This window comes from Microchirus variegatus (genome assembly GCF_963457635.1).
Source record: "Microchirus variegatus genome assembly, chromosome: 14".
NCBI classification, from domain to species: Eukaryota; Metazoa; Chordata; class Actinopteri; order Pleuronectiformes; family Soleidae; genus Microchirus; species Microchirus variegatus.
Window position 1 is genome coordinate 3,177,189 of NC_139815.1, and position 27,500 is coordinate 3,204,688.

General features: G+C 42.5%; 3 protein-coding genes across 3 annotated transcripts; 2 read left to right on the top strand and 1 right to left on the bottom strand.

Annotated features, from left to right (window-relative positions):
- Nucleotides 1–2,118: 2,118 nt before the first annotated feature.
- On the top strand, nucleotides 2,119–8,996 carry znf319a (zinc finger protein 319a). Its single transcript, XM_083900484.1, has 2 exons — nucleotides 2,119–2,235; nucleotides 5,591–8,996. The coding sequence occupies exon 2, from the start codon at nucleotides 5,716–5,718 to the stop codon at nucleotides 7,480–7,482; it is 1,767 nt and encodes a 588-aa protein (XP_083756610.1). The 5' UTR covers nucleotides 2,119–2,235; nucleotides 5,591–5,715; the 3' UTR covers nucleotides 7,483–8,996.
- A 1,159-nt stretch (nucleotides 8,997–10,155) lies between these two features.
- Nucleotides 10,156–18,343, top strand: LOC310936414 (casein kinase II subunit alpha'-like). The gene is made up of 13 exons (XM_083900475.1): nucleotides 10,156–10,370; nucleotides 11,571–11,935; nucleotides 12,251–12,362; nucleotides 13,702–13,803; nucleotides 13,968–14,018; nucleotides 14,167–14,226; nucleotides 15,007–15,090; nucleotides 15,204–15,314; nucleotides 15,408–15,509; nucleotides 15,961–16,061; nucleotides 16,156–16,304; nucleotides 16,671–16,758; nucleotides 17,983–18,343. The coding sequence occupies exons 2-12, from the start codon at nucleotides 11,829–11,831 to the stop codon at nucleotides 16,742–16,744; spliced, it is 1,053 nt and encodes a 350-aa protein (XP_083756601.1). The 5' UTR covers nucleotides 10,156–10,370; nucleotides 11,571–11,828; the 3' UTR covers nucleotides 16,745–16,758; nucleotides 17,983–18,343.
- A 107-nt stretch (nucleotides 18,344–18,450) lies between these two features.
- kiaa0895l lies at nucleotides 18,451–27,498 on the bottom strand. Its single transcript, XM_083901145.1, has 7 exons — nucleotides 27,309–27,498; nucleotides 25,166–25,872; nucleotides 24,922–25,065; nucleotides 23,726–23,858; nucleotides 23,249–23,554; nucleotides 22,918–23,015; nucleotides 18,451–21,057 (listed from the first exon to the last, which is right to left on the bottom strand). Exons 2-7 carry the CDS (start codon nucleotides 25,859–25,861, stop codon nucleotides 20,827–20,829), a joined length of 1,608 nt encoding a protein of 535 aa, XP_083757271.1. The 5' UTR covers nucleotides 25,862–25,872; nucleotides 27,309–27,498; the 3' UTR covers nucleotides 18,451–20,826.
- Nucleotides 27,499–27,500: the final 2 nt, after the last annotated feature.

Consider the following 27,500-nt stretch of genomic DNA (forward strand, 5'->3'; position numbering starts at 1 on the left):
TTTTGTGAGTTCCTCCCTCTCGTCTCTTTTATCCAGCAACACAAGGCTACACGAGACACGGAGAGCAGTGTAAAATAAACGCTCGCTTCTAACTCTCAGTGGATACCGAGAATGTCCCGAGTTTATGAATGATATAAAAGAAAAAAAACTCTACTGCTACTGTATGTTTTATACTTCGCACCCAGTGGCATCATCATGTTGTGACATCATTGCATGCCCGAGCATGCTCTTTCTTACTCTTTGGTTTATGAGGTTGTTTCAAAGTTAATGTGGAGAAAATAATGAAATGTTTGAAATTAACAAGTTTTGGTGTGGTTATTGCTGCTGTCTCAAATTATTCCAACGTCAACAAAAACTGCAGCTGACTGCAACGAATGCTCTTCTTAATTGGTTTCTGAAAATATTGATTTTGTCATTTGTTACAAGCATCTTCATGTCGGGATAGACATTATCAAATGAAGATGTTTAGGTGTTGGGTGAAAAACTGGTAGGTACGGGAGCTTCCTCTGGTGGTACTTGGGGGGGGGGGGGATCTGAAGTACTGTTCTACTCTTTATACCAGGGTGTGTGATCGGAGTGGAGCTGAGGACTTTTGATGGCAAAAACCCTGGGGCCCCAAATAGGAGGCCCCTGAAAAAGCTCAGTATCCTAAGCTGCTATCGGATTTCAGAGAATATCCACGCAGAATGTTGCATACTGTAGCTTTAAATGCAGTATTTACGTCCATTCGTTTGTAGAGCCTAAACATAGCATTATCCATAACCAGTTAATACCTAACCCTAATCCAGGGTCGCATAGAGACAAGTTTTCACACCTACAGTCGATTTAGAGCAGAGGTCTGCAACCTCGAGACTCAGAAGAGCCAAGTTTTCACACCTACAGTCGATTTAGAGCAGAGGTCTACAACCCTCGAGACTCAGAAGAGCCATTTTTGACCCCCTCCACCCAAATATAATTAATCTGGAACCAATAAAATGAAGATGACATCACGTAATAAGTTATTACTAATAGTTATTATGTAGTTTTTACCTGTTAACTAAGAGAAAGCATGTTGGGCTACCTTAAAATAAACCACTTAACTTTGTAGATCTATTGAGTCCTTCCATTTCTCTATATAGGAGGTGTCCACTTTGAAAGAAAACAATTATTATTATTATTAATAATAATAATGATAATAATAATAATAATAATAATGATAATGTGGATCTAGTCATAGGTCGCAGAACCCTGATTTATTGTTCAATTTGCCTAATCCAGTTCCTCAGAAATTAGGTTCTGCCTCATTAGGACCAGGTTTTGGTCTCCATGAGGACTACTTATTCTGACGAGGTCAGTGTTTGAGCCAGAAAAGGTCCTACAGAGATTTTTCTCAGGTTTATTGTGGGAAAGCAGTGAATGTTGGAGTAACTGGGCTGTATTATGAAGGTTGGGTGAGTGGATTACAGTGACCTCTAGTGGCGAAGCTGCATATTACAGCTAATTATACCTCTACCATCAGAGTGGAGAAGATGCCCTCAGGCTACAGAAATATCAAGTCTATAATCTGCTTCGACGGATGTGTTTCATGAGATGAGGTGAAATTATTAATAATAATAATAATAAAAAAAAAAGATCATTTGAACTAGTGATTGAACTTCTCACTTTAAAAAAACAAAAACGTTTACTTCTAAAACTTAAGTACATTTTATATCAGAAAATTACTTTTGATGTAGTGCAGTAAAACACATATACAGTAAGACTCTTTTTTTAACTTAAGTAATATTTTGTAAAGTGACTTCAACTTATAACAAAGTAATTTCTGGTAACATACTCCATTTAATAAGATACTTTATACAAGACTGCCTAGTGGCTGTTTGTAGGTCAGTGTGTGGGTGAATGTGTGAAACACTGCCCCCTGGTGTCACACTGGAGAAACGCATATGCTGATATCGGCTCGTATTCTCCTTTATTAAACAAATCTGACGGAATCTTCTGCAGTCGAACCCTTGGAGCGATTTTATTTCCTCCTCGGATTGTTTCGGACTTATCGGTCAACGTGGTCCATGTCGGGGCTGTAGCAGCAGCGGCGGCGGCAGATCGCTGCGTGGCGGTTTCCGGTGTCCGTCCGTCTGCAGGAGGATGGCGTCCGGCTTCAACCGCATCCCTTCCACCGCCGGTGCTCCGAGCCCCAGACAAATCGAAAGCTATCGACCTCAGGCTCACTACGGCAGCGAAATCCACCCATAATCACCTCAGGTATGTTCGCGTGAATCGTATTTTTGTGTAAATATTGTTGTTGTTGTTTTTTTACATATACGAGGAGCTCTGCAGCGGGAGGCGGATTTCCCCTGCAGCTCCGGGGAGGCCTAGTTTGATTCGGGGTCCGTCTGCAGCGGAGCCTCGCTTTACATAAAAACCGCTTCTTAGCCGCGGCGGCTCTGCCTGTGAGTTCCCGGTCAAGCCGCCGACTCACGCCCCCCTTTATTTCTGTTAATATGTCGTTTAGCTCGTCGCGGACAGAGACCGATACCGTAAATGTGGCTTGTGATGTGAGATCGATGGAGATAATGTGAACGGAGGTCCAGCTGTTTGCTTAGCATTAGCGGTTAGCCACTTAGCTGTTAGCCTTTAGCTCCGCCACTGTAGCCGACAAACGAGCGTCTGGTAGCAGACGAACCGCTCGTTTTTTGTACGTTAAACAACACTCACACCCGCGTGAAAGTAAACGTTAAATATAAAACATGTTTGTGAGTAGGACGAGGACACGGTTTAACGCATAAAACACGCATTTCAATGAGACTCTCTTTTACCATTACGTACCCCTTTTGGCTTTTCAGGAAATAGACCTAGCCCAGTTTTGGATATTTGCCCCTGTTATATTGTATTTTGTAGATTTTCTTGTAATGAAACAAGGTCTCTGGAGTAAACATGGCTCTGTTAAGAGCTCTACTAACACCAGAGTGATTTAAACAATAGCAGTGCTGTTAAATGTGTTTTATTCATATCGCAGGACTCTGATTGCGGCCTTTGTAAGCTAGCCTTGGTGTTTTTATTTGACACAAATGATTGCTCTATTATTGACGTCTTATGATTAAGGGCTGTCATTATTATTACCAGTAAAAAAATTAATGTGATTGTTTTGTATCACATTTATTATAAATATGCATTGGAATTTAGATTGGGGCTGCGACTAATGATTATTGTCATGTTTGATTGTCTGTTGATTAATTGATAACTTGGTTGGTCCATCAAATGTCAAGAAAGAATGGTGGATGGCGTTTTCCAATCCTCGGAATAATAGGGTTTTCAGCCAAAAATGAGTTCTTTGTTGTATGGAGCTAAGAAATCAGAACATGTTCACAAGAAAGATGCTGAAAAATCAGAGAACTTGTTTGATTTTAAAAAAAAAACACCCAAGTCAATGATCAAAGTAGTTGATGATGAAATTGGTAGTTGATTAATAACCGATTGTAGTCACATTTTCTAGTTGAATTGTCCTGTTTTGTATTACTTAAATTCTCTTAAGAAAAATAATTAATAATATAAATAAATATATCTATAAATAATATAGACCAGGGCTGCAACTAATTATTATTTTCATGTTCGATTGCCGTTCTTTTCTCGATTCATCGATAAGTTGGTTTGTCCATAAAATATCAGAAAATGTTGAAGAATGGTGCTTGGTGTTCTCAAATACGTCCCATATTCCCAATATTGTCCCACAGTGGGGACATTCCCATAACCCTGCTTGGAATAATTATGTTTATAAATATATTAGTCTGTCCCAAAACAAAAATTATGCCTTTTTAATTCTAGAGTTCTTTGTTGTATGATGCAAATAAATATTCGGAAAATATTCACTTGAAAGATGCTGAAAAATCAGATAACTTGTTTTGGTTATTTAAAAAAAAAAACCCACACAAAAAAACCCACATTGATTTATCAAAATGAATAATAGATTGCTGCCACATTTTCTAGTTTCGTTGTCTTGCTTTGTATCAATTTTATTCTGTGAAATAGATTCAATGATTATTTTCACGTTTGATTAATATTATTTGACTAAGTTGGTTTGTCTGGAAAATTGCGTTCTCAAATGTCTTTAAACCCAAATCTTTCTTACTGTATTTTTTTTCATAAAACATTGACATTAAAAATACAAGAAAATATTCACTTTTCAGAAGCTGATAAATCTTAGAGCTTGTTGCAGCCAGAGGGCCACAGTTTGATTGGTGCATCTGTGCACGATAGTTTTAAAAATCATTTGGAACAAGCATAGGGGTCACTAGCCCCTTCTTAGAGGTGCTTCAGCATCCAGGTAATGTAAAGCAGCTATATGTATGTTGTATCAAATTACTTTTATTTATTTTTATTTCAAACCCACAATACAGGGTCGTGGTGGTGACTGGTGAGGCTCATTGGGTGTTCAGCACCCCTAAAGCTCTGACCCTAGAATCGCCCCTGGGAACAAGTGTGTCTGTTTCAAACAGAACTCGTTAAGTACGATGGTGGTGGAGCGTCCACATTTGTGGTAGCCCTAACCCTGTGGTACAACTGTGGAGATAGAGACTGCAGAAATCAGCTGTTCCTCAGCGCCTTTCCAGCTGATTTTGATGGAAAAATCATTTATAATTGTAATATTTACCACTGTGCTGTTTGCTTCTTAGTCCTCAAATCAACATGCATAAGCAAGAGGCAAATACTGATGGATTAGATGCTTTATTTTATTATTTTGTAATAATAAAGATAATAATGTAATAATTGAGATAATAATGATGCGTCCAAGTATATTTTCACAATAAATAACATTTAGAGGTCGATTGATACAGGTTTTTTTTTTTTTATCATCAGGGCACCCAAGGGCTAATAATGGTCTGTCTCGCTCTGATCTACATTTCATGTCTGTACTGCAGTGCAATTATTCACAGTTTTTCAATAAAGAATTATGTATAAACTATTGAATTTATGAAAGGAGTTGTCAAAACTAAAACTTGCATAATTTGTTATAATTGCCCTATTGATAAATAATAAGTGGCTAATGGCAATATCTGGCCTACTAATTGATCTCCCTCTAGTCTAGTTTACAATGTGAGATCGTAAAGAGGGAAACCTTTATATTGTAAGGTTTCATAATGGAAAAAGTTGCCTTTGCTTGGTATTTTTCTGTTAAGCTCAAATTCAAAAATAATTCATGCTGTACATTCTGTCCACGCCTGCAAAATATTTAATGTATAATTGTGTAATTTATGGCTATTTTTAATGGATCATGATTCATGTACTAGACAGTAGGGCAAATAAAAGTTTTCTTAAATGTGAATATGTTCTGGTTTCTTCACTGCATATAAAGAGAAATCATGAACACTGAATCATTTTGGTTTGTGGACAAAACAATTGAGAACATTTATCATTTCCAGGTTACATTTGTCAACATTTTCAGACATTCTACGGACCAAACAAGTTAAGATATGCAACACATCAATTATGATAAAATTGTTTGTTGCAGCATTACTGGACTGTTACATTAGCATCCTGTATGAACTAATTGAAAAATAATGACACTGTTTGTTTATGTCGTCATACTGTTCATATTATTTTTCTTTGATTTTCCCTGCAGGTTTTCTTACTTCTCTCAGAGGAGGTGTGTAAATGCAGGAATAGCACTCAGCTTCCCTCGGTGTGCTACTTCTATTTCTCGGACCACATCCACCCTCCAGAATCTCCTGAGTGCTGAGTCCCTGCATGCGAAGTGGAAGGATGACCGAGGCGTGGCAGCAGCAGCAACACGCAGTGGCTCCACCCTCTGTTGTGCACACGTTGGCCCAGACGGCCGACAACGCCCTGGGCTGCACTGTGTACGGCGTTGTCCTGCAGTCAGATGCCTCCCTCCAGCAGCCGCAACATGGCCAGCAGCTCTCGGTTCAAGCCCAGCAGCCGGGCCTACAGGTAGGGGGCGAGAGAGGGCACAAATGTGGAGCCTGCGGTCATGACATCTCTCACTTGGCCAACCCTCACGAGCACCAGTGCATGGTGACCCAGGACCGCTCCTTCCAGTGTACGCAGTGCATGAAGATCTTCAGCCAGGCGACGGACCTGCTAGAACATCAGTGTGTGCAGGTGGAGCAGAAGCCTTTTGTGTGTGGTGTGTGTAAGATGGGCTTCTCGCTGCTCACGTCCTTGGCTCAGCATCACAACTCGCACGGCAACGGAAACAACCCTATGAAGTGCTCCATCTGTGAGAAGACCTACCGGCCCGGGTCTGGAAACGTCACCCCAACCTCGTCAGCTGCCAACCCTCAGCAACCCTCCACCGGTGAGTCATCCGGCGCCATCAGTGCCTCGTCACCGCCTGCGTTTGAAGCCTCTGCACCGGACAGGCCGTACAAATGCTCAGTTTGCCACAAAGCCTTCAGGCATTTGTCAGAGCTGACCCGCCACGAAAGAGTGCACACCGGTGAAAAGCCATACAAATGTGACACGTGCGATAAAAGCTTCAGCCAGTCTTCACACCTGGCACACCACCAACGCACTCACAGCTCCGAGAGGCCGTACAAATGTGCCGTCTGCGAGAAGAGCTTTAAGCACCGCTCTCACCTCGTGCGGCACATGTACGCTCATTCGGGCGAGCACCTTTTCAAGTGCAATTTGTGCGAGATGCACTTTAAAGAGTCGTCCGAGCTCCTGCACCATCAATGCCAGCCTGAAGGCGAGAGGCCGTTCCGCTGTGGTTCCTGCGGAAAGAGCTTCAAGCGGCCGTCCGACCTGCGGCAACATGAGCGCACCCACTCTGAGGAGCGACCTTTCCAGTGTGAGGAGTGCCAGATGAGCTTTAAACAGCAGTACGCTCTTGTACGCCACCGCCGCACTCATAAAAACCCAGCTGATCGCCCTTTTAAGTGTAACCTCTGTGATAAGGGATTCCTTCAGCCGTCTCACCTGCTTTACCACCAGCAGGTTCATGGTATGGAGAGTCTTTTCAAATGTGCGTCCTGCCAGAAGTCTTTCAGTCAGTCGGGAGAACTGCTGAGGCACAAGTGTGGTGGTGAAGTGGAGAAGCCGTACAAGTGCGATGTTTGTGGCAAAGGCTACAAAAAGAATTCGACTCTGCAGCGCCACCAGAACTCTCACTGCACAGAGAAACCGCTGAAATGCTCCCTGTGTGACAAGCGCTTTGTTTCGTCGTCCGAGTTCGTCCAGCACCGTTGCGACCCGACCCGGGAGAAGCCACTGAAATGTCCCGACTGTGAAAAGCGCTTCAGGTACTCGTCTGAGCTGCAGCGCCATCGGCGAGTTCACACCGGGGAGAAGCCTTTCAAGTGCGCCAGCTGCGATAAGAGCTTCAAGCAGCGCGAGCACCTGGCCAAGCACCAGAGCGTGCACTCGCGGGAGACGCAATTCAAGTGTGTATGGTGTGGGGAGCGTTTTGTTGACCTCACAGCTTTGCAGGAGCACACGGTTCAACACACTGCAGAGGGGGAGAGTTTTTCTGAAGCTCCGTGCATTCCATGAGTTGTGACTCTCTCCAGTCCCGTGCGACATTGTAGACTTTTTTCCTCTCAAAGCAACGTGTGCCAGCCTCCACTCACCCATTTGTAGTTAAAAACGTTCACCCATTAATTATCTTTGATAATTTCTAGTAAGACTGTAAGACTGTTCATCCTCATCCCTCACCGAGTAAAAGGCAAAACACAGTAACTCAACAAAGCGGATCAGGATCCCTTTTCTTTCTGAACATGTGTAGGGTGTGAAAACGTTTTTTAAAGTCAAATGTGGGAAGATCTTGATTTTGTCCAGTGCCGAGTGTGGGACCTTTTTCTGTGGTTGCATGTGGTCGTCTGTTTTGTGACTGTTGATTCTGTTGTTGAGTGAGTTGAGAAGAAGTTTCAGGCAGTTGTCAGATAACGGTTGTGCTCATGTTAAGCTCCTTTTTAAAAATCCACGTGCCTTTTTTTGTGTTTGTTTTGTTTTTAACCGATCACTCCTCTTGTGTTTTTGTTCATTTCATGTCTCGTGTAGACAAAAAAAACCCTCCCGTCAGTACGCAGCGGCTGGCTTGTGCAGCAGTATATTTTCACATACTAGATCTTAGGTAGTTATCATCTGTTTGTGCATGAATATTTATCACACTTGGATATCACTGTTGTATTATAGTTTTGGTTTATTTAGGAGATCATTGTAAGAAGAAGAAGAAGAAAAACAAGTGGATTTGTGAACATGTATAGCCTGTGTCCAATGGAATCTGTGTTGTTGCATCTTTGTATTAAAACAATGACATCTAGGTAACTAACCCATACCTATCATGTCATACATACACTTGACATGTGCAATAGAATATGCACAATGTAATATTTATGACTACTGATTCATGGCATAGTCAACTCTGTTATATTATAGACTGTGTGTATATGCTTATGTAAACATTGAAAAACTGTATAGTGCTTATGTTACATGCTTTTGTATTCACTATGAATGAGCTTGCTGTATTTCGCAAGCACTTTAATTTCAGTTCCCGATCAATTGTCACAAAGTTTTAACTCGACAAAACGAGCGTTAGCGTGCTTAATTGCCACAAACTAGCTGCATTAGTTACTGTGTGATAGATCTAACAAAAGTAATATTGTTTTTTTCCTCCAGTTATTACTGCTTTATTTTGTTGAAGAAGAATTGGCCTTGTAACCTCTTCCCGGGATTCTAGCCTCTTCCTGGTCCAGACCACAAGTTCAGCAAATGAAATATACGTAGCCTCAAAGTTGCGACTTATATGTTGGTTCAAACCAGGGATAAAGTATAAATGTGTGTACTTTAGTTCAACGTGTGACTTTCTATATTCTGTACAATCTTTGCAGTATATTTAAAAGAAGGCTACAGAAATTATGGTCAAAGGAAATAACGGTGGCGAGTGATGGGGCTCATTCCTTCAAAAGCCTATTGCGGGAATGACTTAACAGGTGTAGCGATGTTGGATTTACACATATGGATATCATCGATTATAGAGTCCTGTTCATATTATAAACATAATTAAAATAAACCACCCTTAAGAAAACAAAAGGTGTACATTGTTTACTACACTAGAGCTGCATATTATTTGAATGATTAATTTAAGATTTTGTCCAAAATATCAGAAAACTGTTAACCATCGTCCATGATGGCTGTTCACGAAATTGTCAGGGTTAACCTGTGAGTCCATAAAAGTGATTAATGTCAAGACTATGAGATTTTATTATTTATTCTTTATTTTACATGAGTGAAAATGTGGGAGAGTACTCGGGTGCAGAGTTCTAAGAGACTAAAATATTTTTGCAATCTGCAGTCTCACCATTAGATGTCAGTAATTCCTTTTAAGGATGACCATTCATGATACCATGATACTGCTGCAAAGGTCCAGTGTGTAAGAATTAGTGACATCTACTGGTGGAAATGAAGATTGGAACAAGTCGCGTTCCCTCACTCCTCCCTATTCAAGCATTTGCATACCAATAAGGACCTTGTATTTTTTGTTTCCTGAGCATGTGTCTGCTTCTAAACACACTCTCTGCCTGGTTTGTCCCTTCGAGCTCCCGTAGAAACATGGCGGTGCAAGACAGCAGCCTTCATAATGCAAGGCCCTTGCTTAAGTAAGTATGGAAAGGCTGCCTCCATACAAACACTGCTGTCTCGTTTGTTTACTGTTTCACTGTAAATCATTCGTACACATAGCAATGAACAGGTTTTATCCATGGACGTGTTTGTGTCAACAACAAACATGTTATCGACTGTAATGAAATAATGAATACTAGTTTATTTTTTTCTGGCTTCTCTTTGGAATGTAGTGAACTGGAGTGATGTCAGTCCCAGTTCAGACTCATTGGCTCAGCTTAAGGTTATGAGAACGTTATTATAATTTTCAAGAAATTATACACCTATACAGTAATGAAAAATAATTGTAAGTTGCAGACCTAGTTATAAACCATGAGGTCCTGTGGCACTTCATATAGTAAATCACGAACACTGAACATTTTAAAGTCACTTGCGTGTACTGCTAACAATTAGTTAAACAGATTATTATTATTATTATAATAGTAATTGATATTTTAAATAGCGATTTTCGATCATGTGCACTGTCCCTCCACTGTTGAACCCACCTGCCGGTAATTGTTAACCGCTCCTTCCCCGGGTCACAGAGCTGTCGGTTCACTTCCGGGGGATGTTTACGGCGAAAGGGCAGGTCCTCCAGCTCCTTTTCGGGGACCACCGCCGCCTTTCTGGACGCACCACCATCGTATTTCTGGTCCTGCTGATTTTACACCGGTTATCGGCCTCTTCAGAGCCGATGGTGCCTCGTCACTGCGCGGAGAGGACGACGTCCCGCCGGTGCTAACGAGCTAACTTCCGCTGAGCTCCGGTGTAGCGACGAAGAGGTTAGCCGGCTAACTTTAGCCCCTTATTGATTCCTACTTTTACCAATGCCGCTGATTTCATTAAATCGTACACAGTTCACTCATATATTGCACAGCATAACGCAACTTATTTGCTCACATTGACCAACCTTCTGCACGCGAGGTTGTAGTTTTACAGTGTGTTTAAAAAAATGTATAGCCAAGTTAGCTAGGTCACCGTAAATGCTAGCTAGTTATCTTGGAAATTAAATTGTAGAAATTGATGTTTATGCGCTCAGGTTTGGACACAAGTTGAGATGACTTGTTACTTCTAACCAGTAGTATTAAGGCTAAACGAACTTGTTCGTGGTCTCGATAGGTTTGTGGCTTGTGGTAAAGGCCCGTGTGTGTGTGTCGTGACGGGTTATACATACAGTTTTTTTGGGGGGGGTTGCAGGTCTGTTTGTGACGGGGAGCAACATTCAACACGACACCTGCAATTCGTTCAGGATCCCCAAGCAATTGTAATCCACGCAAACAAAAAGCATTCAAGGGTTAATAGAGAAGCATCAACAAATGTAGTGAAACTGCCCATTTATGGTCTACTGAATGATAAAAAAAAATGCACTCACGGCCACTTGATTAGGTGCAAAGCACACCTAAGGCAGTGGTTCTCAAACTCTTTATTCCAAGTGCAACCAGAGATTTATTCCCAATATGATAATTTGCTCACTCATCATTCTCCTCTTCCTCACATAAACTCCAGCCACTTGAATAGTGAAATTTGATTAATATGGAGCAAGAGATAAGGTGGCTCTCATTATTATGTAATTTATTGTCGTTTGACAGTATCGTTATTTATTTATATATAGTATATGTATGTTAGCAACTTAACAGCTCAAAAATATCTCCTTTCTCCCCAATCCTTCTCTCCACTCCACTCTACAACAACCGTCTCCTGTTTCCCTTTGCAAAAACTCTCACAAGTTCATCCATCTCCAAGTTATTTGTTATGGACATCTCATGCCTTGCATCCTCATTGTCATGCTCACTTTGAACTTCCAACTCGTTGCTTTGATGCTGTCTGAGAGTGCACAAGTGGTCTAAAGTCATGGTGCAATGTTTGAGACTTTATTTGTCGTTCTTTGATGCCAGTTTGCCACTTCGTCTGAGAGAATGACTAAACGTAGTTTGGTTATTCAGTGAGAGTTCATCGCTCTCTCTGCTCTTGTCCGTCTGCAGCTGGCAGGTCTTCGTCCCGTCCTGCCACACGTCCTGCTCAGGGGCTTCACACGCTCAGTCCTCATAGCTCTGTCCGTCTGCACGACGACTGCATCAGACCGGCTCGGCGCCGTTCACCAGAGGCCACAATCGACCAAAGCCAATGCTAATAAGCACAGCACAACGATCTTAGAGCCGTGTGTTCTGGAGAGTCGCTGCTCAGCCCTCCAGTATCGAGCCATCAAGTGTTCAGCAGGAGGAGAAGCATCAGTGTCAGCAATGCCTGGGTCAACTCCAGCCAGCAGCAAGGCTCGGGTGTACACCGATGTCAACACACAGAAGAATAGAGAATACTGGGACTATGATGCACATGTGCCAAACTGGAGGTGCAGTTCATATTTTTTGTTTTACACATATTTTAACACTGGACATTCACGATTCGTGCTGTTTTCTCATGTGACTAAACATGATATAGCAATAATATCATGAATTGCAGTTTAAAGGGACTGGATAATGTCACAATTTTTGAGTTTCAGAAAGATGGTTCTACCAACACTTTACAGTAATCTTCAATGTAACATAAATCACAAGTGGTTATCCATGTTGTTTTCTCAACAGAAACAGATTTTTGTTGTTTGCCAACTTGTTCTTCTAAAGAAATTCAAATAATTCTAAAAAATATACCCTGTGTTTCTCATCAGCAATCAAGACAACTACCAGCTGGTGCGTAAACTTGGTCGAGGGAAGTACAGTGAAGTATTCGAGGCCATAAATGTGACCAACAGTGAGAAGGTGGTGGTGAAGATCCTCAAGGTGAGCGCCATGATGAATGAAGACATTTCCTGATAATAAAACTAATAGTGATAGATAGTAATCTAGTGATGAGCTGATACGACGCTCGTCAAATGCTGGTCAAAATCACAGAATCTGCTATATCGGACAGATACAATTGTAAAATCTAATATGATCCAAAAAGAAATGTAAATAAATCAGCAACAGCGTTTCAGTTGTACACATAATACTGTAAAACATTTTTATTCATAACGATAAACTTTGCCCAATGTACCATGAGAACACTGGAAATGGGCCTCTGTACACCTATGTACACATTCCATTAAAAACCAGACGTTTGCAGCTAGAATAGTCATTTACCACATTAACAATGTATGGAGTGTATTTCTGAAGTGCTTTTCCTTCAAAAATAAGGACATTTCTAAGTGACCGGTGGTGTAGATTATTTGGATATTAACACATTTTCTCACAAGGTGAAAAAGTCAGAATAGTTGGAGTATTTTGTTTGATTTTTTTTATCGCTTTACACACAGTTTTAAATCTAAAGCAACTGGCCATTTGTCACAGAATACCAGGAATACCAACAAAAACAGTACAGCCAAAATATTCACATTAAAAAAATCTTCAGTGGACCGCAAATTTATGTTTATTTTTTTAAATAATGTTTTGGCATGAGGCGCCACCTACCGCCTTTACCAGCTATTGCAGTCAGAATAGTCTCAGTTACGTCTGAGCTTCAATGGAAATGAAACAAAACATAAAAGACCTAGGGATGAATGTCAAAAACGCCATGATAAAGTTTGCGGCAACGCAAGGGTCTATATAGGACATGCTTTTGAACGGTGGAGAGAGTTGAAAGCTGAGAGGAATTTCAAAACAGATGCAGAATTGGCTACGCTTCTCCTAGACAGGTAAGTTCAGCTTGGCTAACTAAGTTAGCATCATAGCTCGACGGAGGTGGACATTTCTTATATTTTGAACTGTTCCCTCGGTTTTGGAGGTCCGTGCACTCGGATTTGGGACTGTTCGGCTAGCACGGACCGCAGCGCCGCCCTCCCCCCGCGCTGGACCAACACAATCCACACACCGGTTTGTGTCATCTGAACCGCCGGGGAGAGCGCTCTCGCCCGCAACGTTCTGTAGCTTCAGAGCGGGGCTCGCCACAGTCGCTCCTCGCTGACGGAGGATACGCCAACCGCTCTGGCAACCCGAGTTTGGAGGGGAGGGGGTGGAGTGGGAGGCGGATACGACTCTCCACAGTGTTTTGAATTTGAGTGTAGTAACTGTTTTTGGACACATTGTTACAGATGGCGCCTTTAAGTTGAATTTCTTTCTCTTCAATGCATTTCTATGTGCGCAGCCTGTCAAAAAGAAGAAGATCAAAAGGGAAATCAAAATCCTTGAAAACCTACGTGGAGGGACCAACATCATCCGCCTGGTCGACACCGTCAAAGACCCTGTGGTGAGTTCAAAACCCACCTTTTTTGCTGCACACGAGCATGTCTGCAGTGATAATCCAGTCATGCTTGTGCATTTGTGCTCCTGTGAGTGTGAGTGAGTGAGTGAGATGATCTCCACCTTCCTGCTGCTCTGCTCAGTTACGTTTATGTTGTCCTCTCTTCCCAGTCCAGAACACCAGCGCTTGTCTTTGAGTGCATCAATAACACAGATTTTAAGGTAACTGTTTATGTTTGGCCAACATCGGACATGCAGAACTACCATCCATGCAAACGCTTTGACACAATAAATAATCACATGCATAACCCTCATCATGTGAAAGATGCCTGGACGCTGTATTGACCGACGTCTCTGATCTCTTTGACAGGAACTTTACCAGAAGCTGACAGACTTTGATATCCGTTACTACATGTATGAGCTGCTCAAGGTACGAAAAAGGAAGAGAAAAAAGCTATTAATCAATTATCCAAATAGTTGATGAATAATTAAGTCATTGAATAATCATTGGTTGGTTTGCATCCGAGTTGACATTCTGAGTTTATGATTCTCTGCTCCTCTTCACTTAAACACGTCTTATGTTACTGAAGTTTGGCACAAATTGATTCAATGTGATCTTTACTTTACTAATGTCATTTCAGTCAGTATCATATATAAGTGTGACGCTAAGACTGTGGTTGTTTCATTCCTGGTATATTATTACAGAAATACATCATCGTATTCATTTATTTGTACTGTAGTAATGGTTAAATGTAACAATGTGCCAATTATACAACGATATCACATTTCATATTCTGCAAAAGTAGAATATCAAATGTTGTCTGTGCTCATCATAGCACATGTATTCTGTGTTTTGTACACTAGGGGGTGCAGTCCATAAAATTTAGACACTCACAGAGTTTGAGAACCATGAATGGAGACCATTTCAACCCCATGTGATTTTTTTTTTTATTTATTTGTAATTTAACCAAACAAAATGCAGTTGAATCTGAAGACGAGCAGAACATCCTTACATGTGAGAAGATGGAAAAAAACACTTATATTGAAATATTCAACAACACTTTCTCCGCTCTTCTAGCGTGCACCGTTAAAAAGCACTCTCTAAAGAAGGAGAACAATTCAGACCAGTTAAGATTTGATAGTTTATTGTGACCGATGGTGTACTGAATATTTAAGACTATGATAAACAAACGGTTGTCTTTCCATCAAGGCTCTGGACTACTGTCACAGTATGGGCATCATGCACAGAGACGTGAAGCCCCACAACGTCATGATCGACCACCAGCTCAGAAAGGTTCCTTGCTTTGTTGTAATTGAAATTCTTTGTACAATCATGATTTTTTTGTATCAAATTATTATTCTATTTCTTTCTAAAACCACGCTCCTGTATTCTCATTTGTTTCACAGCTGCGTCTCATCGACTGGGGTTTGGCAGAGTTTTACCATCCCGCTCAGGAATACAACGTCAGGGTGGCCTCGCGTTATTTCAAAGGCCCAGAGCTGCTAGTGGACTACCAGGTATCTGCTGTTACCGTTCACTCGCACAACAACACACGTTAGTTTCAGCTCATGTCGTTGAAATCATCCCTTTTTTTTGCCCCGTTTTTGTAGATGTACGATTACAGTTTGGACATGTGGAGTCTAGGCTGCATGTTGGCCAGTATGATCTTCCTGAAGGAACCGTTCTTTCATGGCCAGGACAACTACGATCAGGTGACGGTCCCCGGTGGCAGGGAACATGAATGACACTGTGACGTGAAAAATCCTGGTTTAATCCTGAAGTTATTGTTGAGCTTTGAGTCGTTTTACTGGGACTTTAAGTGATAGACTGTTTTTCTGGAAAAAATAGTATGGTGTGGGGTCTCCCTGTGCAGAGCTTTTGAACATTTTTGGGGAGAAAGAACCTTCTGAGGTTCCCTAAGGGGGAAATTATTATTAGGGTTCGAGCACGACTGTGCAAGAACCCTATTGTAATTGTTTCTTCTTGTATTTACATTTGAAGGTGGGAGTATTGCCAAATGGTAATATTGTTTACTGTCTTGAATTTGATATTTTTAAGAGGAAACAAAAACGGCGCCCTAGTTACCTGGTTCAGAAAAAAAACACCTGTTATAATATAGCTTGTAACTAATGCATTCAAGCCCGCATGTATTTTGCTCTCCAGCTGGTTCGCATCGCTAAGGTTCTCGGCACTGAAGAGCTCTTTGGTTACTTGCACAAGTATCACATAGAACTGGACACTCGCTTCAAAGACCTGCTGGGACAGTGAGTATCAGAGATTCATTCAAAGTCGAGCAGTGGCTGTTTTGACGTCGCCATAACGTCACATACGCGTCACAACCTGACCTCGTGTGTCCAGGCAAACGCGGAAGCGCTGGGAGCAGTTCATCCAGTCGGAGAACCAGCACTTGGTGAGTCCAGAGGCTCTGGACCTGCTGGACAAGCTGCTGCGCTACGACCACCAGCAGAGGCTGACGGCCACCGAGGCCATGCAGCACCCGTACTTCTGTAAGTGGAGCAGGTGGACACAGCAAACCTCTCTCTCTTTAGCCACAGTTCTGCTCTCGGTCTCCCTCTGTATCTACCAGTGATAGGAGTCTCTTCTTCTATCTGTTTTTCTTCTCTTTATCATTTCCTCATCTTTAGGATTTTTAAGTAAAGTGCTTTTTACATCAAGGTAAAGACGTCTCAGCTAGTTAGCAAACCAAATTCAACAGTTAAACTAGTGATACAACTCACTGGGTTTTTATATCATTACACTGTTTTAGGAGTTCTATGCTTCACGACTAAAAATGTCTTTTACAGAAGAGAAATGGTCCTCTGCATTTGCTTCACACACACACACACGCACTCTAAAGTGTCTTTGTCCCTCAGATCCTGTGGTGAAGGAACAAGCAAACGCCAACACAGACAGCACAAAGGCAATAAGCAGCTCCAATGCAACATGATGATCACAGAGCAGGTAACGCGTATTAATATTCTATTTTTATATGGTGTAATGTAACCCCCTAAACCACCTTTTCACGTGTAAACTAGAATAACAAATGTATCTCGTTAATTGAAGTATTGAAATTATACATGTTATAAAAATGGGTTTATCTACTCCCCTCTCTGGTCAAACAAGCTACTGCATTCATATTTTGCTAGTGGCTATTTAAGTCTTTATGTCAAAGCTGTTGGTCTGTCTCTCTTCATCATATTTACTACTACTACTCTCTCAACTCTCATTCCAGTTCTTGGCATTTTTCAAAATCAGGCATTGAGCAGATTTAGCTGCTGAAGAGAGGATTTAGTTACAATGGTTATATTATATTATCTATATTATATTATAAATTATTATTATACAGTTCTAGCACAACTCAAATCTACTCATTTTTTTTGGTGGGGGGGGGGGTTTCCATTAGCGAGGGTACCTGTTGTTGTGAGGTTCCAAGCAACCTGAGCCGTTACGAGAATGTGACAGACTGCTGGACACTGATTTGTGGCCAGCATGATTTTTGTATTTATTTAATTATTTTTAAATGGCAAAAGCTGCAACTAATGATTATTTCCGTAATCGATTTATCTGTCAATTACCACACCTGGAAATAACGATGTTCTCGTATTTAAGAAGCTAAAACGATCAGAATAGCTGATAGCTGACGATTAATTTAGTAATATTTTTCAGCTCTATTGAGGTACAAACAGTCTTGTGTTTGGTGGCTGACGAGAGAATCCAGAGAGTCGTACATCGTGTATAAATGACGACAAAGCAGTTACACACATCCGTGCTAACCTAACCCGACGCGGCCGATTACCCAAACCAGGTCGAGGAGAGTCGAGTTGTGCTCGAACTGTATCATGGAGAAGCAGCATCGTGCTCAAATGCTGGATCTGTCAATGACCAAACCTGGAAATGACGATGTTCTCGAATTTAAGAAGCTAAAACAATAATTTTTTAATAAAAAGCTTCAAACTGATTAATCGATTACTCGATTAATTGTCAGCTATTATGATAATCTTTTAATTGTTTCAGCTCTATTGAGGTACAAACAGTCTTGTGTTTGGTGGCTGACGAGAGGATCCAAAGCAGCATCGTGCAAAGCTTCGTGCACAAATTTTGGATGTTTAAGTTGGTCATCCTGCGGTAGAAGGAGTTATTAATCTATTTTTCTCCCCCCCCCCCCCCCCATTTCCAATCATTCAGGAAAAATCATTGTTACCTCAACTTGTGACCTTTTCGTGGCAGAAAACTACATCAGCAGCCAAACTGGAGCGAGACGTTAACACCACAGCAGAATCTCGCACACACACACTCTCTCTCTCTCTCACACACACACACAGGCGGGAATCTGCGCTACTTTGGTCCGAGTCACAAATAAGTCAGATCCCAGCGTCCCCCTCCACCCGTTAATGAGCAAAGCGACTGTTGTTGGCTCCGTGTCAGGCTGCTGATGTTACTGTAAAGACATTTGTCGGTCGCCATGGCGACTCAGCTCCAGTTCCAGGTTTTAGCACTGAGTGGCGCGGAGGCTCTTTTCTGCTCTGATAGAACAAAAGCTATATTGAAAGAGAATAAACATTTTTATTTAAAACTCACGCATCTGACTTTTTTTTAATTTTCACGTTTGGATTCATCCTGAAAAAACAAACCAGACCCGTTGTTTTACTTTGTGCACAATTTAATAAATAAACCAGAGAATTGAAGGTGTTTTCCAGAACATAAAACACTTGTGCAACATTCGTGCGTAACAAACACTGTTGGTGCATTCGTTTCATTTTGGCGAGGGTGGGCTGACACCGACGAGGTCTGCACACGAGGGCCTGCCGCACGCGCATTTAAAACAAATGTAAAGTTTAAAACCATAAAACTGTAAAATGGGACTGCGTTTTCAGAGAAAGTTTTGAATAGGGCTGCAACTCGATTTGCAAAACGATTTTCATTATCAATTCTTGTCTTGATCAATTTGTTGTTTGGTTCCCTGATGATCCTCTCAAATGATTAGGTTTTTAATGATTTGTGTTTTTTTTTTTTTTATAGAAAAACAACAACACTCAAACCAATTAATCTATCAGAATACTTGATTATTTAAGTTATGAACTTGTTGCAGCCCTAGTGTAAAATCTGCTATTGATTTGAATTGAACAGCGAGATTGATGTTTTAATATGAACCACGTTGCTCTGTCTTGCATATGGAAGCCCATTTACTGTAGTAAAAGAAAACCTCATGTCGTAATTGTTTTTATTCTCACAATTAACTTACCATGAGATATTTTAAACAATTACGGACAAGTTTGTTTTGGAGTTGTTTTTTTTCCTTTTACTGGAGACCTCGCCACTTGACAGAGTAGTGAAACTGAAAACATGGTGGGACATGACGTACAAGCAAGAGTTCTCAACAGAACAGCTCTGACAATCTTTTTCATATTCAAGCTAATTTGTATTTGGAAAAAGAAACTGAATCTTTATTGCCTTATCCACACGGAAACTGATCAACACAGCATTCCGTGTGGATTAAAAGCCGATATGATACAAAACTGCAGATTTCCCTAAACCCAGTACTAAGTCAATGTATACTGTATATGATATGATAACCTTCAGATCATTGTATTAAACTGCATCACAGAAGTGTTCACATTTTTGTTTTAAGTGCTCAGGTTAAAAACTTCTCTTAAAATCTGCTCTTAAGACGACGAGGCCCAGAATCACTTAGAAATCTGAAGGTTAAAGGTCAATCGCGGTAAAAAGCAGCATACAAACACATGGCGAGCTACAGCTGATAATGCTCTATTAATTGAAGGCACGCACAACAACAGCCCCGCCACCTCCTCCTCCTCCTGTGTCCAAAAAAAGAAAGCAAAAAGATGCCACACAAAAGATGGCATCTCTCAGTGCCAGGTTAAAGGAACAGTAAGACATTTTTGGGAATTCTTTGCTGGAGCTTAATGCGGAACTTTTTCTTCACAGAGCTCCCCCTACAGTACACAATGTGACGACGCCACTGTAAACATCACTCGCCGTAGTTTGGTTTATACTCGCCGTAGTGTCCCGGGTGCCAAAAAAGACGCCATATCGTGTGTCATTTTGTCGGCTGCGGTGCGTGCCAACTCTTCGTTTTCAATGAAAGGCTGGCAGAGCACCGAGACAGTCACATGGCCTTATATTCATGGAAGGAAATTGATACAACGTTACAAAACGAATACTGCAACAAACACCATACGCCCATCCATTGTCTACTGCTTAACTCTTGCTTCCCGCTCCTGGCCTCTTAAACAGACAGATGGAAACAATATATGATATTGCACATTGTGATAAAAAGTGTACTTAACCCCAATCAGGCTGCCTGGATTTATTTTGATTTCATGGATGGTAATTATCTTGGATCCTGGATATCTGAATCAAGAATTTCCAATCCTTCCCAAAATGCTTAACTGTTCCTGAAACGGTGCAAAACAAAGAGTTGGTTTACTCAGTGGAGGTGGGAGATCGGGGACACGTCACATGATCACAGTAGCAAACTGATCCAAAGACACCAAGGACACCTTTCAGACAGAAACTGAGCTGATAATCTGATTGGCCAAATGTGAATATGTGACTTTTTTTTTTTTTTTTACAGATTCAGGCCTGAGTTGTTTCTTCCGGTTTTTATTTATTATTTTTTTTAATACATTTTTTAATGCAGCGTGTCCTTGGTGTCCTTTTTTATATAATGCAAATCTACAAACAAAAGTATAAAGCTAAAACCAGTGACATTCAGTCTGAAGTAAAAAAAACACAAAGTAAATAAATAAAGCTTTGTGAACACGTTTAAATATGTGTGTGAAATACTAGTCTACAACTATAACGTCGGGTACATGTTAGCGTAGCAGTGTTGAGGTAACTGTATAGTGGGAGGGGCCTCTGTGACATGCATTAGACAACAGTGAAGCTAAGAGGTGTTTGTGTTTATGTCCCTTTTTGTTTCGTGTTGTTCAAGTTTTACAGAAATCGCTGCTCGGACCAAACTTCGTATCGCGAAGAGTGGGTTTTGGGTACTTTTTTTTTTTTCTTTTACGTCACGCACGGCGTCGACGGTGCACTGGGAGCGTCCTCCGTTTCCGTCCTCTCTGCTTCCGGCGGCCATGGCAGCAGGCACTGCAGCGCCGAGTCGTCCAATTCGTTCACCGCGACGATGTGGTCCAGGTGCTGCAGGTAGCGCTCCGGGTCTCGCATGAAGTGCGGGATTCTGGTCCTGGTGAGCGTCGCCAGAGGACGCAGCCTCTCCACGTCCTTGTACGACACCTGTGTGCGGCGAAGAGGGCGGTTAAACTCTTTAGTACGTCATTTCTGTCAAAACACTCTGCTAAGAGTACAACGCCACAAATTTATTGCGAGATTTTTAACGGTTTATGCGTTTTGAAAGAGTTTCCCGTAAAACACATTTGTAGGGGTTGGTTAACAAATTACTGGGTCATTATAAATTCATTCAAACGTAATTGTTGGAAAAAACTGACAGTTCTAACAGGTCAAGTAAAAGTATTATTTTCTATTTGACTGAGGATTTTGTTAATATATATTTACAACTCTTTCTATATATTTCTGACAGTATATAAGATAATCTGGAGCACACTGGGCAAATTTACCTTTTTTGTTTTTGTGTGATTTTTGTGCAATCCTGGAGAGAACTTAAATCATTTAATTTGTTAAATAGTAAGATGGATTAAGTCTGCAAAACATGCATGCATCAATTTACTTGAATCCTTAAATTTCAATACAATTAATAAGAGTTGTCTTACGGATATCTGCAAAATAACAATGTAGTCAAAAAAGACTATATCATCCAGCCCTATGCTGTAGTGGCTATGCCACGCCTCTAAGCGGTGCTGCCACGCTTTGACAACAAAAATGGAGGAGCAGATGAGCCATGTGAAAGGAAGGGAAACAAAGGAAAGAGAGTAAAAGTTATCGTAAAGCAAACGTCGAAGATAGGAACAGTGTCAGAGAGATATCCAAGTTTCCAAGTTGACTTTCAACTGGAACGGCCCCTCAAGCAGGTTTTTAGCTAGGATTTTTTTAGAGGGTGTCCCAATCTTTGTGTAGAAGACGCTTTAGCACTGTAATAAAGGGAATAGCAGATGCATCAGATGAGCTGATCTCCTTAGTTAACTGCTCAAAGGGAGAGAGAGAAGAGAGTTCTGTCGCGGGGAGTTCATAATCTGTGCTGTTTGCAGCCAAGTTTCGCTTTTGCGTAAAGAGACTTTCCAGCATTTAATAGGTACATCTTTGTTGGAATAGTTTTATTGGTGTTCCAAACTGATCTTGGACAGACTCTTAGTGGGTATAGACAGGTGTGTGCTGGCCACAGTTTTTGCATGCGTCATCACAACATCGTTTGGGTGGTTACCGGGGGAAACGGGAGGAAAAAATAGGTCATCTTTGCGGCCCTGACGCCCCCTGCTGGCTCAAAGCCTGCCCTCAAGTCACATTTCCGACTTTTAAGTCAGAGCGACCACACAAACCACCTGACTAAGTATTCCAAAATGGCTGCCACTCACGTCAACGATAAAAACACTTGACTTCTGCTGTCAATTTCACTTCCGTCTTATTTGTTTTGCTTTGAATCGGTCGTACACAAAGTTCCGTTTTAATACGTAAATATGTTGCTAAGCTAGTGTGTGAGCTTTTTTTTAAACAACAAAAACAATAACCTATAATCAATATAGTTCACAATATAGATACATTTTGCAATCAATTATTACTCAATTACATTTTTATCAGTATTTCTTAAGCTGATACTGTTTAAAACACGACGTTGTCAATGAAGTAAAAACATACCTCGACTGTGTGAGAATAATGTCGTTGATACCGTGATAGATCCACGGGTTAACACACCATCACTAACACCAACATGTTCTGACTGAATTAAAAATCCCCTCACCTGGTCAGTAACTGCGGTCACTATTGAGTCTGCCCTGCAGGGGGCAGCACCTGCTCAGGAAGCTCCTTTACCTCTGATCTGTTCAAACTTTGTTCATGAATTTTAAGCAACAGCTTTGCGACGCGTTCACTCTTTCATTCGATGAGTCGCTGAAGACCTGTGTCCTGAACGAGTGAGTGAGTGAATGAGTTAGTGAATGAATGAATGAATGGTGTCCCACTCACCTTTCCTAAAGACGTCAACATCTTGAAGTCGATAGACCTTCTGTGGCGGAGAAGCTGCAGGATTCCGTCCAGGTAAACTTGATCTTTACTGAAGCAGCCTGACAACACACACACACACACACAGACACACACACACACACATACACTTTAGTCAGTCCCTAAATCTAGCACTTAAGACCTGTCCCAGTAACATCTGTCCCATTAGTATGACTGATATCCTAAGGTAAAAGGACATTCCTCTCCATGTAAAACTATCTGTCCCCTTAACAGCTGTCACAAGTAAGCCTGCTTATCTATCCATGAAGACCTGTGTGTGTGTGTGTGCATTCACCGGGCTGAGACGTGTCCGTCTGTCCTCTCTTGGCTCTCAGACAGTACTCCCAGCGGACGTCGGGGTTCTGGACGAAGCGCGCGATGTGACCGAAGAGGCGGCTGAAGCTCATGCTGGCGGCGTGGTAGACGGTGTAGTAGAGCAGCGCCGCTCGCCACAGATACGGCTGCTTCCTCAGCAGGACGCTGTGCAGGCTGGCCAGGCCTTCCTCTGTGGGGTTGGCTGGTTTGAGGCCAAACTGCTTCCTGCCGTCTGTGCCGGCCCACGTCTGCAGACCGTTGTTGACGCCTCGCAGATAATGTGTCCCTGAAAGACAAAAAAAAACAGCTATCAGATATCAAACAGTCTAGGAGTTACAGTAATGAGAGGTGCGCATGCCAAACCCCGTCAGTCACGAGTCACGACAGGACCGCAAGAGAAAGGTTAGACACCAGGAACTGTCTTGGCAGTGTGGTTACTGGATGAGCTGCAGCGTACCGATCTCATGTCTCAGCATCCCCTCCAGCCAGTGCTGCCGAGCTCCAGCCAGGTTAATGGTCAGTGTGGGACGATGGTTCTCCACCACCATCACTGCCTGAGACAGCAGCTCATCGGACAGACGCACCACGACCTGCAAACACAGGCAGGCATCATCGTCATTATCGTCAGGGAACATGACAATATGATTTATTGAAGTGTTTTCTTACTGTACTTAAGTACAAAGTTTGCGTATCTGCACTTTACACCAGGGGTTCTCAAAGTTTTGATACCTGAGGGCCAATTTGGGAACCCAACATTGGACTGAGGGCCGCCAAAGGAAAAAAAAAACGTAATAACTGTTGTCCAAAATTTGACAATTAAAAGAAAAAACATTTATTTGGTCCAAAATTTGCAAAAATGTCATACTATACTATGTTGTTCAAAATGTTACAATTTTTGGGGAAAAGTTTTGGTCCAAAATTTGACAAAAACGTCATACTATATACTATGTCGTCCCTAATTTGACAATTTTTGGGGAAAAAAGTTTTTGGTCCCAAATTTGACTACTTTTTTTCAAAAAAAAGTTTGGTCCAAAATTTGACAAAAATGACATACTACTATGTCATCCAAAATGTGACAATTTTTTGGGAAAAAATTTCAACTCCAAAATTGGACAAAAACGTCATACTATACTGTGTCATCCAAAATTTGATGACATAGTAAATACAGTTGTACAGTTTACACTTATTGGTCTGTATCCAGTAATGTCCAATAAACATTTAACAAGCTTAGTAGCTCCTGGATTAAAACCATCTACTGTAATTCATTGCAGGCCGCCAGAAATGTTTCTGCGGGCCGCCATTGGCCCCCGGGCCGCACTTTGAGAACCAATGCTTAGCACCAAATAAAATCAGTCGGTATTATGGTCTGTATTTATACAGAGCTTTCCAAATCTTGATGCTTTACATTACAGTTTTACCATTCACAGGCTTCAACGTGGAGTTAAGGGTCTTGCTCAAGGACACATAGACCAGCAAAGCCAGGAATTGAACCCACAACCTTCCAGTTCGCCCCAACTCGCCCCACCACTGAGCCACCATGGCGCAATCCTAATTCCTCTTTTTTTTTTTTTATATTTTTACTTCTAAAACTTTTTTCATTTTCTGCTAAGATACTTTCACTCCCCTTTAGGTCCTTTACACGAGCCTGCTCACCTCGCCCACGCAGCCTTCTTTCTGCAGATATTTGCGAACAGATGCCCAAATCTGACTTTTAGAGAGCACGTTTCCACCGGTCACCACTTCAAAGTTCTCATAAGAGCCAAACTTCCTCAGGACGCACTCCATGATTCCAACCGCCTGCAGAGGGAAAACACACACAGAGAGAGAGAGAGAGGGGATACCACCATCACTATCGTCTTCATCAGCCGTGACATGGCTCCATGGTGACAGACCGTACCTGCTCGAGGAACAGGCCGGAGCCCTCGCGGTACTTCTCCAGCACAGACCTCGGCTCAGGTTGCGTGTACTCAAACTGGGGCTCGTACTTGAAATCCGACTGAAAGAACGCCTGCTTCTCCTGCTCCAGGTTCAGAGGCCTCAGGGCCACGAGCAGACAGGACCTGGCGGGCGCAGGCTGCGGCGTAGCCCCCGTCCCTTTAGCGATGTGCGGGAGCGAGGTGGCCGGTCGCATTAGCCCCTTGCTTGCCCGGAGCCCCAGGGAGTAGTTGACCGAGCAGGTGCTCTCACTGCGCCGCATCCATCCACCTGCACCCAGACTGGGGCTGGTCAGGCTCCGAGCTGGAGGTGAGGGAGCAGCAGAGCCGCTGCGCCAAGGAGGCCGCCTGTCCGCCATCTGCTCCTGAGACCCTCGCAGGCTCCTCGGCGTCATATCCAGACTGAGGGGACGGCGGAGCGGGGCTCTGGGCGTGGCCCCAGCTTTTAGTGATCTCTTCTCCACTGGACTGTGGTGGGTCTGGGCTGGGAGTCCGTTGTGGGACACCTTCTCTTTCTTTGCCGCATTGCTCTTTTTGGACGGTGTTCTTGTGAGTTTTATTGGATCTGCTCTGGCATCCGGCTCCAACGGGTCTCTGCAGCTGCTGTTGTGTTCACCCTCGACCCGATCCATGACGACTTCACCTGAGTCCAGCACCATCACCACAGATGCTGTTGTTGTGTGTCAGAGCGTTATCAGCTTTATTACAATATTACACAAACTAGTACAGTCTCTTCATGACCTGTGAAGCGATTTATGGGCGTCTCCATTTGTGCCTGACGCAGTGGCGCTTTTCCACTGCATGGTACTGGCCCGGTACGGCACGTCTCAACCCTACATGGTTTGGTTGCTTTTACCATTACAATATAGTACCCCCCTCAATGTGGGCGGGGCCATCACAGCACAACACACAAACTAGTGACTTGTAAAGCAGTTATTTTGGATGTAACTGAATCATTAGAATCAGTCGATTAAAACGATTTGTTTGCTTAATACGCCAGACTTTTCTGTTAAAGGTGCATTATGTAATAAATCTAAAGCAACTGGCCATAAAATCCTCCTAATATGTCACAGAGACTCAGGAATAATGTTCATATAACAACAGTACAGCCAAAATATTTGCATTAAAAAAATACTTTGCAGACTGCAAATGTTTTGAAATCATGTTTTTGGACATGTGGCGCCACCTACCGCCGTCTACCAATCATTGCAGTCAGTAGAGTCTCAGCTGCCGAGCAACCACGGGTTGCCAGTTACGTCAAAAGACCAAACCTAAAAGACCTCTGTCTTTTGAATTTGAATGTAGTAACCGTTTTTGGCCACATTCTTACATATGGCACCTTTAATATTGACATTTTAGACATTTCCTTTATTAAATGTTGGGAGATTAACGCATATTTTCAGGATTTTGAACTAATCTTCAGTCCGGCATTCGCTGTGATTCTTTTGTCGGACGTCGTGCTCACGACTCTTCCCAGCGACGACACTCTCTGACCAATCAGGGGCCGGCAGTCTGTTGACGTCATGTACAGTATTGGCTTAGCTCTCTTGGAACCTCGCCAGAGCTGGTACTAAGAAAAGCACGAGGGGTGGAGTTGAACTTGTGACCATGATGTCTCTGTGACATGTCGCACCACTAAGCTACCCGCCCCCCCCCCCCCCCATCACTGATGGAAAAGCAAAAAAAAAAAAGAAAACTGTCCCGAGTTGAGCCGTGCCAGTACCATGTAGTGGAAAAGGACCATAAGAAGAAGAAATCCCTGATTCGACTTTGTCACCTTTGAGAAGAGTACATGTCATGAAGCAAATGTGTTTTAATCTGAAATTGAATCCCTTGTCATGAAAAGGGGGGCCCTGAACACACTGCTCCGCCCCCGGTCCACCTCTCGAGGTGTGTCCGGCCGTGAAGTTGAAGCTCAGAGACAATAGAAGGCGGGTCAGGCTGACACATGTCACTTTATTTAAGGAGGAGACTTGAGTCAACAGCACGTGCAAACACTGCTTAAATGTGTGTGTGCTGAGGATGCGAACACAATAAAGCTCATTTGTCCAATCATTTCACAATCTGTTCAACAATAACAAACACAAAAGTCACACGAACACCAACCTGCAGCAGCGGCGGCGGCAGCAGCAGCGAGTCCCGGGACCTCCGTCCGCCTCACTCCGCCATGACGGCCAAAGCTCTGCGATCCGACCGCAGGAAGGAGCCGCCGTGTCGCTTGTCGGGTTTTTCGCCGGGCGAATGACAGTCATCCGCGGGTAGCGGCTCACAGAGCAGCGGGGGGAGGGAGCGCGGACT

Coding starts and splice junctions, on each gene's coding strand:
- znf319a (XM_083900484.1), top strand. CDS start 5,716: ATGCGAAGTGGAAGGATGACCGAGGCGTGGCAGCAGCAGCAACACGCA.
- LOC310936414 (XM_083900475.1), top strand. CDS start 11,829: ATGCCTGGGTCAACTCCAGCCAGCAGCAAGGCTCGGGTGTACACCGAT. Junction 13,804..13,967: donor ACACCGTCAAAGACCCTGTG/GTGAGTTCAAAA, acceptor CTCTCTTCCCAG/TCCAGAACACCAGCGCTTGT. Junction 15,510..15,960: donor GCCAGGACAACTACGATCAG/GTGACGGTCCCC, acceptor TTTGCTCTCCAG/CTGGTTCGCATCGCTAAGGT.
- kiaa0895l (XM_083901145.1), bottom strand. CDS start 25,861: ATGGTGCTGGACTCAGGTGAAGTCGTCATGGATCGGGTCGAGGGTGAA. Junction 23,859..24,921: donor AAGAAGGCTGCGTGGGCGAG/GTGAGCAGGCTC, acceptor CTGTGTTTGCAG/GTCGTGGTGCGTCTGTCCGA. Junction 23,555..23,725: donor GATGCTGAGACATGAGATCG/GTACGCTGCAGC, acceptor TTTGTCTTTCAG/GGACACATTATCTGCGAGGC.